Here is a 15853-nt window from a genome sequence, read left to right as displayed (position 1 = left end):
GTTGTAGTATAGTAACGACGTAAGTACAATTACGTAAATGAAAGTGTATTTGAACAGTTATTATATAACAATGAGGATTTAATATAAAATAAAAAAATCTGGTGCGGTGCGCACATAGCTCAGCGTTCACTTACCAAAGTTCTTTGAGTACAAAAATAATTTATATTCAATTAGAGTTACTATAAGTTGTTATCGCAATACTTTCTCTTACAATATATCATTTATAGATATTAACATAAAAAATAACCATTGTCTTGATAACGATGGAAACACGAAAACCTCTATATACTATAAGCCATCCAACTTGGTATTGCGGGTTCTATATAACTCTTGTCTTGTGTCAATTTCTAAATTATATCAATAGAAAAGTATTGATTAAAGCTTCAATAATTGAAACAATGACTTTATTTAAGTCGTCATACAGACTTTCCTAAAGCTATATGAGTAGTTACAAAGCAACTCCAGTCTACGGTACAATCTACAGAATACCTCAAATCTAAAATAAATTAAAAAAAATTATTTTGTCAGATTTGCCATTATTCAAGCAAAGCGGCAATGTAATAAAAGCCTCCGTTTCTGTTTTGGTATTGCAGTACTGTGTAGCCACTACCCCCTGTCCATATATTATTCCAGTTTTTTAAGTTTGATGCGCGGAAAACTTACGATACGAATTATATGAATTATTTTACGTTCTTTATTCCAATCACAAAACTGTTATTGTTTTAAATAATTTATATTTATTTATAATTATTCAATAATTCAATATTGTAAAATGTTGGAGGTTTCTTTAGTAAGAGACCAAACCTCTCTCCCATTATCAACCGTTAAAAAAAATTCAAATTGTTATACTAACCTTGTAAGGCCCGATGGTATAATAATGAAGTATTTAAAAAAAATAATAAAAAGACCGAGAAGAAGCCTGGAATCAGGTTTCACACTGAAATTTGTTATTTACAAAGATGCTGTAAATTACTGCCTGACTATTTATTTAAATTTTAAAATGTGATATTTAATGAAGATTTCCAAAGGATAAAGATTTGATAAAAATCTGGGAAAGAATCTTACAGCGAAATTTTAAAACAAATGATCAATTTGATTGGCCAATCAATGTTGTGGGACTACATAAAAATTGGTTACCCCAATTTATAATTGATAATTTTTTTTATTAGAATCAAACGATATTTTGACCAAATTAATTATGAAATAAAGTATACATTAAATGTGCAATTTAAAGGGCAATGATAAACTTATGTTTTTTACTTTTTTGTTTAAGATCAGGATTCGAAATCTTAATTAATTTTTTCAGTAAATTTCTCACTAACCTTAGAAGTTAGAATTTTCATGGCCTTTAATTTTTTCAATGCCAAATTGAATAGTTTTTAAAAATGATCTTTAAAACATTGTGGTTTAATTCTTTTTAAATAAAACAAAATTCTGTTATGATACACAGTTGCGCATAGAATCTAAAATTAAGAGATAACTGCTATGAAAGAATTGTTATTTTTTAAATTAGGGCATAATTGTTATGAAAGAACTTTTATTTAACAAATTACTCCCTGAAAATTATCAAATAGTTGTTAAACGAAAATTGCCCTTTAAAAAATTTTAGTCTAATTTAATTTTTTTAATTAAAAAATGTGTAACGGTACACAGTTGCGTCGGTCATCGGAAGGCATTCGAAGCATATAAAGATAAAACACTTCTATCAAGACGAAATAAGTAATTATCATCTAATATATGTATGTATATAAAATCGTATTACAATGTAATTACCAAACCATAGTATATTATCAATGAAACTAACTCTTATGAGCCCTAATTCAAAATTAAAACGGTTCTGGACGTCAATGTTTTCTATGAGATACAAGTATATAAAAAAATTGATGAGACGAAGCAAATAGGTGCTGAAAGACACCTGTGAGGGGAAAAAAGGCATACAGGTATCTCAGCAGATAGGTCTCTTCCCGTTCTATGTAATTCCCTGACTTCCGTGCTACTTTTGTACGTCCCATTCAACGGACTTGGCTACCTAATTCAAAATTCCCATAAGAAGGGCATTTATCTTTTTTAAATTATTATATAACATATATACTTCTTTGTTCAAGTGTATATGTTTGGTAATTGTTTGTTAGTGGTAACTATAAAACAGTGAGAAAAAAATATATACAGGTACCCACGGAGCAGTCCCTACTCACTGAAATCCTCTGGCTAAACCGCTACTATTATAACACTGTCTTCAGTGGACCTATTACTGCTTGTAGTGCCTTGTGGCAATAAAAGGGCCTTTGTATCTAGTTTCTATGTTCTGTGTATGCATATTGTATTCAGCTGTTAATGAAATTAGGAGATGGAAAAACAGGCATAAAAGTTCCACCATCCTAGGAGTAGACACTCCCCTCACTGTCAAACTCTTCAGCTAAACCAATAATATTGTAACCCCACTTCAGTGGACGCTGTTCCTTTCTTTATAATGTCATGTGACAAAAAAAGGGTATTTTTCTTTATGTATATAGTAGTTCGGAATCCAATTTAAGATGTAAGGTATTCTACGCCAAAAGGCCTCGACAATGCGTTTTCAGTAGATTAGTTAGCTGCTTAGGAGATGAATTTACAGGATGAGTTTTATGGGAACAAGCCGTAAATCATCGCAGGATGTAAACTTCAATCCGTAGGGAACTATCCTGGGGTCGTGGAGGGGATGACAATTGTATTTTTTGGGGGGAGCCAGTTGTAGGTCCTTGCTGGAAGAAAGAAAATGAATAGGAAGGAGGAAAGATCAAGAAAAGACAGATTGGATATAAATTTTCAAAAATAGCCCTAGAATATACTGCTCCACTTTACACAATGTATATTGTTACTCACTGCCTGAGGATAGGAATTACCTGAAAAGAAAATTCACACTTTAGTTTATAAATTTTGTACTTAGTCAACTCCCTTGGATATTAAACGAGAACAAGATATTAGCTTATATTAGATATTGGATTATATTAACTCTTGGACCAGAAGATTCTATTGTAATATTTATTTATTCAAATAATACATTTTTAGATATAATAAATGGTTATACATGAAGGACTTACTGATGAACACAAGGGAAAATTAATACGTCTTATGCATTTTTTTATAAGATTTATTTTTGGGGTTCCTAGACATATTTCATGCCGACTAACCGTGTAGAAAGCCGTTACGATTGGTAGCACAGTTCCCAGAGTAACCTTTACATCAGGAGGTGGCATAACTTACTCTCCTTCTAAGCAAACGCGAAGCAAAAAAGTGGAGAGTTAGCTCCAAGCTCAGGTTTACGCTAAGGTTAATAAAGATATCCGCCATTGTAATCTAAACTGAAACAAGGTAGCAGGTGAATGGCTCATGTTCCTCTGTTACGCCCCTGGAGTTTATCATATGGCCTGTCTTTCTGCCTTACGTTTCCTACCAACTTACCCGTCCTATATACTCCTTCCTCCAAGCTTCAGATTGACTTTCTTATTTATAACCTGCCTCGTTAAAATCTGTTTGTCAAAGTCAGTTTCTTGTTAAATAGCAATTTGGTAGTAGTTTTATTACCGCTAGTCTTCAGGATGTCAATTTCTACAGCTGAAGAAGATAAGCTCAATAAAATTTCGAATAAAGTCTCCAAAATTCTTGATTCACGAATCGAAAATGATAAAGTAAAATTGATTACCTATTTGTATATTTCTTGATTCAGGAAAATACATTAATTTATTAAATATTTATAATGGAAGTATTATTAGTCCATTATTAGTTTATTATTAGTCATTATTGAAGAATAATTATTTGTAAATGATATCCCTATCTACCAAAGTTCTTTTGAATTAGTATAATGCTGATGTACTTTAGGAACAATACTATCCTAACGCAACTAGTACTGAAATATGATTGGGATCTTACACACTTGTGTATTTCATACTATTGAAATTTATTTGGCTCCTTTACAATAATCAATGATTGAATAAGTAATCTGTAGGGATGCCAAACCTCACATTTCTAGAAACCTTTGACTTTCCCTATAGTTCTTGGTATTATTGTCACTGTTATTGGTTAATTTTGGTTTTTAAGTAAATATTCTTAAGTTATAGTACTATATTTTTAATATTATACTTGAAGCATTCATTGGTTTGTTGTTGGTAAATTGTATTTATACACCTGTTGTATAATATTCTTCTTAGGATTCTTTTGTGATTCAATTTTATTCTCAAACTTCAAACAGATACATGCATTTAGCGGTATCATCTGTCCTTTAATTTTTAATTTCTTAAGCTCAATCCTTTGTGAATTTTTAATTAGCAATTTTATTTCACATTTGGCGTAGACCACCTAAGATATATAATCGTTATTTAAGATTAAGACTTATCTATTATGTTTGTAGTTGATTTTGAATTCTCTGAAAGTTAAATTACATCCTGAGGATAATTAATAATTTATAAAAATATCTGCAGGAAGCACTGACAGCTTTAAAAGAGCTATCGAACTACTTTCCAGAAAACAGTATTCAAGCTAGAAGAAATCTTCGTAGTACCATTGAGAAAAGGAGTTTGGGCATTAACGAAGTAAGTTCATGTAGTATTAGTTATTAATGAAGTTAAATATTCAGGTATTACATATTTCATATAGTCGGTAGAAGTGTGAAACCATGTTGCTCTTAATTCCTAAATTTTCATTGAGATTTGAAAAGACTACAAGTTTCATTCAAATTAAATTTTCATTATATCAAGATGTATTTTTAAGTAGTATGAACTATGTCTATGAAGTATGTCTATCTAATTTTTTTTTAGATAGCATAAATAATAATATCACTTATCTATACTGTTGCGTAGTAAAAATTAAAAATTAATTGTTGATTATAAAATTTATGCACAACAAAGTAACTCTTTTTTTTCTTCTAAACTCAATGGGTGCGTGGGTTTGATGTCATGATGAAAACGGGTTGAGGGTAGCCTCTTTAGTGCATTTGAAGAGAGGGCTGAAGACATTCGATCATTGATTGTTTGGAAATGGGTAGTCTGTATTTTATGTCAGTCTGTTGGTGATGGAGCTCACCAGGTTTATTGATTCAAATAATTTAGTTACTTGTACTCAGTTGAGTCTGGGTCTGTTTGTGTGTGTCAGCCTCCTTTTTGGCCATCCTGTCAGTGTCAGTGATTGAATGTTGTATTTATGTGGTCCGTCTTTTCTCTTTGAAGTGAAGTATGTCTCACTATACGTCTGAGTATACCGCTCTGAAACTGTTGGAGCCTCTCGGCCCTTGAGGGTGCTATGTTGGTCAGTATAGGTGCTCTATAGAGCAGGACTGGCCTCAGCACACTTTTGTAGATCATTAATTTGAGGCGGAGAGAAAGTTTAGGAGAAGTTAGCAGGTGATAAGCCTTAAGACTTGGTCCTGACCTGCTTGATCTTATCACAGTGGCAAGTTAGCGTCGGGTATCTGTCAATGGTGACACCCAGATATACTATGCTGCCTGCTGGTCTATTCTCGTACCCTACCACCTTATAGACTTTAGGGAGAGGACACTTGTTCTTCTGGAAGGAGAAAATATTACAGTCGGTTTTACAAAGTAACTCTAAACCATTTTGTACTTATATATTGTATTTATAAATGATTGACTGTAAATGAATATGAAGGTGATGGTCTGGGGTGTGATCAAGAAAAACCCTGCTTGACTGCACTCTGGCAATCGTCACATTTTGGACTTTCATAGTTTCATACTTTTCCCAACAGTATGTTAGCATTTTATTCTTAGTAACCTGTTTTTGCTCATTAATATCTCTGTTAGTAAGATTTTTCATGTTATACTCAAATATAACACAACTAGCAGAAATATTAGATTCAGTATTCAAACAATTGGAAAGACATATGTAGTAAATGCCGTTTTGGATGGTGGGGGATGTTAGTGTATCAAACTCATTATTTTGTTTTCAAAAGCTTTGTCATAAGTGGTTCCTTTAACCCTTTTCTAGTGAGTTTAATTTCAATTTCGATGAAAAATACTTTATTTAAAAATAATTTAGTTCCAAACTAGATTTATTCATGCATCAATATTCGTAAAAATTTTCTTATAATTTGTGTATGTCAAATGTTTATCCATAATTAATTATTGATTCTTGGTTTTCTTAAAATTGTAGGGTTTTTTAAATGAGTTCAGGAAGATAAAGGAAAACTTGGACTTAATTTATGAGGATGTTTATCAGATGAACCAGACTGTTCAAAATATGTCTTCCCAACTTCATAGTACGAAAGCTCAAACTCACAAACTCATCGAACAGACCACAAAACTACAGGCCGAAAGGTTACTCTATATTTTTTGTTTTTTATAACGTAATTTTATAGTTAAATTTCTTACTGTATGTTATTTTTGGCTACACCTCCAAGCAATAGATTTCCCTAGTTGAATTCCAGGGATTTCAGAACAACACTGCATGGTTTTGATTCATGTATGAACACAGCAAGCCTTCATTCTGGGGTTTATGCAACACCTGGACCTCCAAGTAGATCATATCACTGACACTTTTATGTCGTTAAAAAAAATAACCTATTTTGAAAGCAAAAAATCTGTCTTATCATTGTTAATATTAGTGTACATTGTACAATATTATAATATAATATTGTACAATGGACTTTCACATTGTTGATAGCTGAAAAAAAAAACATGATAAACAAAATTATCAAAGGTGGGAGCATGTTCTGAAAAATAGAGAGATTTAAATACTTCGGCTCTGATAAAAAAATTCAATTATTTAGGTAATCAAACAAACCAGCCTATAAAAAGTGCAAATGGAAGGTAAGGAAACTATCTGCTATACCATGACTGTATTAATTTTAGCTTGAGGTTTTGATTTCACATTAGTTAAACTAAAAATGCTTTAGATTAATAAATTAGATTGTTAATTAATCTTGTTATTAATTTATGTTTATGAATGGCTGCTCAGCTAATTATTTGTTATTTGAAATATTTTTTTAAAAATTGATTCATCCTATTTATTATCTAAGTTGAGACCCAGTATTCAAAGGAACTCTCTTCTTTTCTGCTGTAAAGAGAGAATTGTCTGTTTGTTTTTTTATATTGCTGCTGGTTTTCTTACTAGTCCTGGAATAGAATGATAAAATATGTCAAAATCTGTTCCAAAGTTATACAAAACTCTATTGGTAATTTTTGTTTCTGAAACAGTTTTTCATTTCGCCTTTGACCAGACCATACACCAAAGAAGTAGAAAATTGCTTCATTGGTTTGTGCCTCCATTACCCTTATACAAGGCATAGGTTTTCCTTTTTGAGGCATCTAAAAGGTCATATTGATATCACATAGAACAGTGCCTGATTTTTCATGACATAGTAAATCAAATACATCTACTCTTATTTGTTATTATTGTTTAAGAGTACTATCTTCAATTTGTTTATCATTAACCACTTCTATTTCATTCTTTAAAGTGAGAGTTCTTCACATATATAAATTATCTTTTATCCAAAATTGTCTGGTTTGCTTCGCAGATACATTTTGGATTAGAGAGTTTACAATTATTATTACACTATTAATCATGGGATGGATGATCTTTTCTGATTTCCTTCTTCTTTGCAATTGAGTATTTTGCTGTCAAATCTCAGATTATTGATCAAAACTTCGAACTGAATTTTGTTAATAACACCATGGGAAAATCGGGACCCATATACCATAGACCACTTATCAGTACAATTGACAGAAGCTTTCTTAAAGTGCTTCTCATAAAAAGTATGCTTTCATTTCTTTTTGGTTGGTGTCTTCAATATACCATAGCAGTGGTGTAAATTTTTTCCTTGCATCAACTATTTTTCAGTTTTTTTGCAGGATGATTATTAGTGCCATGTCATTGGAAAACAACAATTAAAATAATTTCAGGTGAGATATTCGTTGGTACTTTTGACAATTTATCACGGAAAGAGTGTGTATTTCAACAATTCTATTATTCCCATACAAAATTTTCCTTACACTTTGCCCTTCGTCTTCTGTCGCCTGTGATAAGATCATCTTCAGTTTTGCTCATATCTTGGATAATTGTTTGCTTATAAAATTAAATGAACTGTGTTAATTATTTACCCCTATCTTGTTATTCTTGGATTAATAATATTTTATAAAATTAATAACTTTTGTTGTAACTACATTTGAAAAACTAATTTTCCATATTAATTTAAATTTATTTTTCTTTCTTTATTGTAGTACAAAGCTTTCATTGCAAGAAGTTATATCTAAAACGTTCATTAAAACATTTCAACTTACCCCTGAAGAAGTGTCTACATTGCGTAACACAAACATTACAAATGAATTTTTTGCTGCTTTGGAAAGAGTTCAAACAATTCATAGTAATTGTAAAATACTCATGCAAAGTGGTCATCAAACTCTAGCCTTAGAAATTATGGATCAAATGTCTTTATATCAGGTATTGAAAATTTGTAATTCTATTCAACTTCTGTAAATTTTTATTATTTTAATGAGATTTGTACAATAATTTATTAAATTACCATATTACATTTTTGGATGCCTTTATCTACAACAGAATATATCTTTTTCCAACTTAAAGTTTATAAAAAAAAAAGTATGTTTTACTTATGCTTTTAAATAATTTTAATTTTGGCATGTATTACCGATTTTCATGAATTTATTACTGAATGTTTAAAGTTAAAAATACCGCATGGGGTTAATTGGAGTATATTTTAGTATTTTATTTTTTGCCTTAATTGCTGTTTTAGGAAGCATCACTTGAAAGGTTATACAGGTGGGCCCAGTCTTACTGCAAGAATATTGAATCACCAGGAACAAGTCAACTTTTAACGAGAGCTATATCTAAGCTACAAGATCGGCCTATGCTTTTTAAGTAAAAATTTTTTTTAAGAATGTTGGATCTCCTATTATTTGTTCTATTGATTGTTATTGTACAGTATATTATAAAGCTATTCAAAGTATAAGTATCCCATGCCATACCTAAGTTTTAAATCTGGGACCATAGAATCCTTGAAATAGGGAAGTGTATGACTTATCATGTTCAGTATGTTTAAGTATTCCAGTGAACCCTAAACAGACAATTATAACTTTTTTAGGTCTGAAATATGACTCAGTCAGTGATTTTTCTTGATAAATCCTATTATTGTTGATGCATTTTCCTCTCTGCCTGGCCTCTATAATATTTTTGCACATGTATAAACATTGTATTCCTATCATTTTGATTATTGCTGATAATGAATTGAACTTAGCATCTAACGTTTAGACATTGTCTTAATAATAATAATCTTATTGTTTGCTAAAACCTTTTCAATTGCTAAACTAATTTCACTAATTGTGAACTAATTTCACGGATTGCGATGATAAGTATGGTTTGACCTTATTTATGATTAGATTTCACTAAATATTCTTTTCCAAATAGCACTGAAATATCAGACTAATATCATCCTCCATTTTTTTTTTTCAACATACGCAATAGAAGATGTTGGATTTCATTTATATAACAGAATTTAAAGTATTCTTATTTGCACATATATTTACATTTTATACTTTATTGATTGGTATCATGAATATTTTTAGTAATGCAATAGATATTCTTTACAGATATGTTATAAGCGAATATTGTACCCATCGCAGAAGTGTCCTTGTTAGAATCTTCCTTGATGCTCTCACCAAAGGTGGCCCTGGAGGAACTCCCAAGCCGATTGAAATGTCAGCACATGACCCACAGAGATACATCTCAGATATGTTAGCTTTTCTCCATCAATCAATTCCAGGAGAAAATGAAAATCTACTCTCTTTTCTTAAAGACTGTGACAAAATTGGTATATATTAAACTATTAAACTTATTGTTTAACCTTAATTTATTAAATAGATCAGTTGGTTATCAAAGAATATTAATATTTTGTTAATGCTTAACTATAATTTTAGAATGTGCACTTTTATTGCTTACTAATTCAAAATAAGACCATTAATAATCGAGTTCTTTGTTTTGGATTTATCTGGTAGTGTTCTTTCCCGGTGTAGAAGATTTTTAATAATCTTTTTGCCACTGAATCCATTCCATGTCTTTCCTGATCAGATATGTTGATGATATTAAAGGATATAACAGTTAATCTCCAATTTTTTCTAAGATCATTTGACTACATTTTCTTTAACTACCTAAAGCTGCCTGACGGTCAACTTGGACGCTAACTCTGTCAATATTTCTTGTTGACGATGTTGGACATCTGTAAGTTGGCTGGTTGTTGATATTTCATGTTGAAAACAACATTGAACTATGTAATGAAACCAATTTGAGCATGGCATATTGACAACATGAATGGCCTTTTGTAGTTAGGGTTTTAGGTATCTGTTTTACCATGTGATATTTTCCAAGCAATTGATAAATTGTCAATATCATTGTAAGCTAATTATATACAAAATCATTATTAAACCATCATAAATGGAGTTACTGCCAGGTTCAGTTGAATTTAATATTTTAAGAACTTAATTTTTTTTTAAGTATGAATTCAGTTATAAAAACTTGTAGCTCGATCATTACACTATTGAAAAAATTAATCTAAACAGTTGGTAAGAACATAATTATGTCTTTATTTTTGTTAGATGTTACAGAAGAAATTCAAGAGGCATTGGCCAATATTTCTGAAGGTGTTGTTACTCCTTTACGCATAAGAATAGAACACATTGTTGCATCAGAAATTTCATTGAAAACTCTTTATAGTATTACTAATTTGTTGTGTTTTTACCGGCAGACATTTTCACAGGTATTATGAGACATATTGTGTTACATATAATTAAGAATATGCTTTGTTTTAATTAAAATATAATTAATTATTTTATTTTTTAATAATTAAATTTTACCATTTGATGTATCAGCTTTCGACTGAATATCGCAGAATGCTTCAAAGTCTTCAAGCTTACCTTTTTTTTTTATTATTGTGAATGAGTAATCTGTGTAAACAATGATTAGTTTACTTTTAGTTGATCATTTGAATCAGCCTTGAGCATTTTGACTATTTATGCTTATGGTTCCTGATCAGAATTTATTTTATTAAATTTTTCAGGAAATATCTGAAACCAGTGGGCTAGTAAGGGGCTTGCGGGAATTGGAAGAAGCAAGTGGCCATACACTGATTGGAAAGTTATCGAGTGTTGTTGGCAAGGAAGTAAGTACTTAAGAATTGTTGGTTTTCTTCAAGTTATTAGTATGATACATCTTTTCACTGATTAATATTTGTAATTGTTAAATTTAGTTTAGTTATTTGTGAATAATATTATTATTCTTAACTGAATAATGTTTCATTTAATGTTAATGTTGCTGAGTTCTTTGAGACTATGAAGTATGTGAAGAGAGTATTCAAACCTGTATCATGCTCTCAAACAAGCCGGGGTTATGGCTCTTATTAATAAAATGAGTTATTTAATGTTAAAAAGTATATATGTTTTCATTAATCTTATTTGTCTATATTCACAGGTTGTTGAACGAGTTGCAATACCACCTTCAGATCTAAGCCCTTCTCCTGGAGTTGAGTCTTTACTCAACCTTCTCAAAGAATTATTATCTGTTGCTCCAGTTTCAGAATCCCAACATTATTACTTGAATAAGGTAATAATTTAAATAGAATCCTAAGTTTACATACCGCAGTGTACTGAGCCACAGCTTCTGGCAGATCTTTCCTTATCAGATCCTCTCCCTAAGGGATTTGATTTGTTCTTTCTTCTGTCACTCCAATATCCTTCCCACCTTCAAATAACTTATGGTCTATCCAGTTCCTATAGAATTGTAAATAGATGTTCCTTTTTTTTTTTTTTTTTAATCAACATTCGTATGGATTAATACACTATTTGTACTTTTTAATTATTATTACTCTCTTTTTAAATTATTCTCTTAATTTATTGATATTAGAAGTGTTTTATTTTAAAGGCTTAAACGTTACTTCATAATAATTCTAATTTTATTTTAGTTTTTAATTGTTAGTTCTCTTCTTTCTATTCCTTTAATCCAAGGCTCTAAAAGCCTATCATTTACTGAAATATTATTCTGAACTGATATTTATAAGAAATAAATAATTTATTCTTCTTATTAAAAAAACATTTTTTAATAATTTACTTAGTTAAAATCATTAAGCTTGGTAAATTTTCAATTTGGTTGATAGAAAAAAATCTGGTTTATAAATAGTTGTAGTTTAACGTGCGGGTTATTATTTTGTCTCGCACATAAGCCTTTACATATACTGTTTGATTCCATAACTGTCTGCACTTCAGAAATTTATTTTATCAAGGTAGTACAAACGTGTTTAGAGATTCGGAAAAGTAATATTAAGTTATTAATTTTTTTCCCAATATTTTATCAAATATTTTTATGGCTCTTGTTTTGTAATGATACTGTCTGTAAATGCTTAATATCGATTTGACATTCATTCGATTCTACTTTAAAGTATTTTTGACTTTATATTTTTCAAATATGTACAAGTATAATTTAAGTTATTCTATTTGCAATTTCCAGATAGTGGCATCTGTTCTGGATCCTTTATTGCAAGCCGTTAATATCAGCGCTTCACGCCTTGCAACAACAGATATGGCTGTATATTTACTTAATTGCCTTCATTTAATTATATCTACGGTCTCTTTATATGAGTTTGTGGATGACAGAATCGAAAGACTGCAGGTACTATTATTATAGTTATTTATGTATCTATAATTTATGTTAATATGTAATTATATTACTATATTTTATTGAATGAAATATTCTCAGGTGATATTTATTCAGAATATAATGTATATGATTGTATGAAAGTTAATTATAATCATACCAGAAACTGTATTTTTTTATTCCACTCAAATTTTATGGTACTCAAAGATCATAAAAAAAAAAAAAAAAAGTTCTGCCAAAATACTTACTAATACATATATACTATTATACTTATTATTATATACCAATTGTTACGGCGGGTAGGGGTTCAAAAGGAACCTTTACTAGCCCTACCGTGAAAAGAAAATAAATGGTCGAATTTTGTATTTTTAAATAAGTAAACATGATAAACAGAACACAAAATATATAAGAATATACAAACTAGAAAAAAAATAAATTTTAGAACTATTACAAAATTAAATGAATTAGACAAAAAGAGAGAAAAAAAAGTCTTATTTCACCAGTGATTGGTGGGGCCCCGGTTGTGGTTGTTCTGAGTGGATGTTCTCGTTGAAGTAGATCGACAAAAGGACGTACGTCTGCCTGCCTTGTCCTCTTGGAGGATGAGTTGAAGTCCGCCCGCCGTGGCTAAGATGGCCAGAATACTGGTAACTACGAGTGCGTAGTGAGTAGATAAAGGAGACGATACGTGTGTGCGGTGAGACGTTAAGAAGTTGTCTGTCTATTTTTTAGTTTAAAAAACAAAAGAAAGAAGTTGTTTTGTTTTTGACGTTAATAAAAATCACATGTTTCAATAATTGATTTGTGAACCATATGTTGGCCGCAACATACCGCCCGCCTAAAATTTGTTAAAAATTTTAAATTGACACTGACGGGGTGAAGGAGAACTAGTTTGATCTCTGGTTTTCAACTATGCAGGTATGATCAGCAATTAGTGGTGCTTCACTAGTTCCAATGGTTGAAGTCCTTTAGCTGCAGAGTACAGTCCTGCAGTTTGCAATATCCAGTATTTGGAAAACGTGGTGAGACACGAATGCGTTCATGCGTTGAAGAAAGTGTTCTTACAAGTACAGGTGAACCTCTAAAGAAAAACGAGCTTCGCAGTTCCCGTCGGGTTATGACTTTGTAGCAGGATTCCAATAAGCTTCGTAGTAAAAGAGCACACCATTCCGCCTGCTTAAAATTTTAAAATTATCTAGTATCAGAGAAATTAGGTATTTAATACTACAGGAAATGTTGCCCAGAGAAAACCGCGCAAATTATAGAAAAGCGCGAGGGGTAAGAGAAGGTATGTAGAGGATATGTGAACAACAGACTTGAGTGGTTGGAATGGCGAAAGTGATGAAAGAAGGCGGATTAATTTTACGAGATCTCTGGTGCATGTAATAATTAATCTTATTGTGGGGCATCTGAGACGACAGCAGAAAATAAATAAAGATTGTAAGAAGCACACAGGAATATTATGGGGAACTTAATTCTAATGAACATTGCAACCCTTGCACAACCACTTTTGAAAATTATCGGCTTCCTACGTTCCCCTGGTTATGATGACCGAGTTGGGCGTTTGCAATGGCTGATAAGCAATGTGTTCACCACTTAACCGAAGAAAATATATGATTTTCCTTTTCAGCTGCAGGGCCTCTTCAAGAGTTACGTAGCGAACAGGAGGAAGGCGGTAATTCATTGAGTACCTCTTGGAGGTTAGGAGCGGCAGTGCATCATCTCGTGGACAATGAAGTTCTAACGCAATTTTGTTTGTATGGTGAGGATCTGATGCAGCTAGGCGTCTAGGTCTATTAGTTTTGAATTCAGAAACACTATTGAGGAGAAGTTTTTGATTACTGAGTAGGGACCTCTTGGAGTTGAGACGTAAAGAACCATTTCGGAGAAATGTAACTTCTAACAAAATATAGTTACAAAATATGGTTACATTTATTAAGATCAGATGAAGCTGAACGATCTGATCTCAAGGGATCAAGCTCATGAAGCTCAGAAGGACCAAGCGAACTGCCTGGAGACCTCAAAGAAGAGGATAAGTGCTGTGAGTGATTTTGCATGAAGGTGACATTGAAGGAAATGTCAGTAGTTTTATTAGTGTTTAGTGGAGTAGGCAGTTTAGATCTTGGGTTTTCAGGCTGAGGCAGGCGGGTAGGTTCAGGTTGACCACCAATTGGGGACCTCTTGGAGGTGCGCCGCAATTGTGAGGGAAATGGAAGACAATTATTTACTAGCGAAATGTCACTAGCATGACTAGAATCTGACGCAGCTAGGCGCTTAGATCCTGGAGTTTCGTCTTGGACAAAAATATTTTCTAATGAAATATCGTTAGATTTATTAGGATCAGGTGTAGCGGAACGATCTGACCTTTGTGATTCAGGCTCTTGGAGCCCAGTAGGACCATGAGGACTGCTAGGAGACCCCATAGAAGAGGGTAACTGTTGTGAGTGAGTTTGTATGGAGCTAACATCCAACGAAATGTCAATAAGTGCCTTTAAGGCTGCAGAGGCAAGAGAACCCACAGGAGTGGGGTTCATGTAATGTTCATAGATGGCAAGACCTTCATAATAATATTCCTGCACGGATTTAAAGAGGGAAAGATCTTCTTTTGTTGGAAAGAGGTCTGAAACATTTGATTCGGAGCACAGGTCTTTAAGGGAATCGTAGGTCTCGCAAAAGGAAGCGTAACAAGGTCTGAGTTCTGAGTACATACCTTTGAATAAGAATAATTTTTCAGGGTCTTTTGCAATACCTCGCCCTTGAGAAGTACATGTTTTAATCTGGGATAAATAGAAATTTAATTTCTCTTTAAGTTTTTCAAATTGAATTTTGATATCCTCTGGTATGTCCATTTTTATTTTAGAGGTGATTGAGCTGAATGAAAAAAGAAACTGAAAGATAATAAGTGAAGAGAGAGGACGAGAAAAACGAAATTACTTAATAGCAAGGAGCACCTTACAAAATTTTTTCTATAAAAAAAATATGAAATAAAATGTACAATAACAAAATTCGACAACCAGAGGACCATGAGAAAAATAAATAAGAAAATATCCGGCCCGGATGGGACCAAATGTTACTGCGGGTAGGGGTTCAAAAGGAACCTTTACTAGCCCAACCGTGAAAAGAAAAGAAATGGTCGAATTTTTTATTTTTGTATTTTTAAATAAGTAAACATAATAAAACAGGAGGAAGGCGGTAATTCATTGAGTACCTC

The 15853-nt window shown here is 31.8% G+C and overlaps 1 protein-coding gene across 1 annotated transcript in view; it reads left to right on the top strand.

Moving 5' to 3' along the window:
* Nucleotides 1-3475: 3475 nt before the first annotated feature.
* Cog6 (conserved oligomeric Golgi complex subunit 6) overlaps nt 3476-15853 on the top strand; it is a 15194-nt gene continuing 2816 nt past the window's right edge. Inside the window, exons 1-10 of the mRNA XM_014415925.3 lie at nt 3476-3668; nt 4458-4568; nt 6142-6305; nt 8208-8427; nt 8738-8862; nt 9591-9811; nt 10593-10753; nt 11054-11155; nt 11464-11595; nt 12496-12657. Coding sequence (XP_014271411.1) covers nt 3579-3668; nt 4458-4568; nt 6142-6305; nt 8208-8427; nt 8738-8862; nt 9591-9811; nt 10593-10753; nt 11054-11155; nt 11464-11595; nt 12496-12657 — 1488 coding nt within the window. The 5' untranslated portion in view covers nt 3476-3578. The remainder of the gene's footprint in view (nt 3669-4457; nt 4569-6141; nt 6306-8207; nt 8428-8737; nt 8863-9590; nt 9812-10592; nt 10754-11053; nt 11156-11463; nt 11596-12495; nt 12658-15853) is intronic.

The sequence above is a fragment of the Halyomorpha halys genome, unplaced genomic scaffold (assembly GCF_000696795.3).
Source record: "Halyomorpha halys isolate HHAL.00 unplaced genomic scaffold, Hhal_1.1 Scaffold108.1, whole genome shotgun sequence".
Taxonomy (NCBI): Eukaryota; Metazoa; Arthropoda; class Insecta; order Hemiptera; family Pentatomidae; genus Halyomorpha; species Halyomorpha halys.
This window is presented reverse-complemented; position numbering and strand designations above follow the sequence as displayed.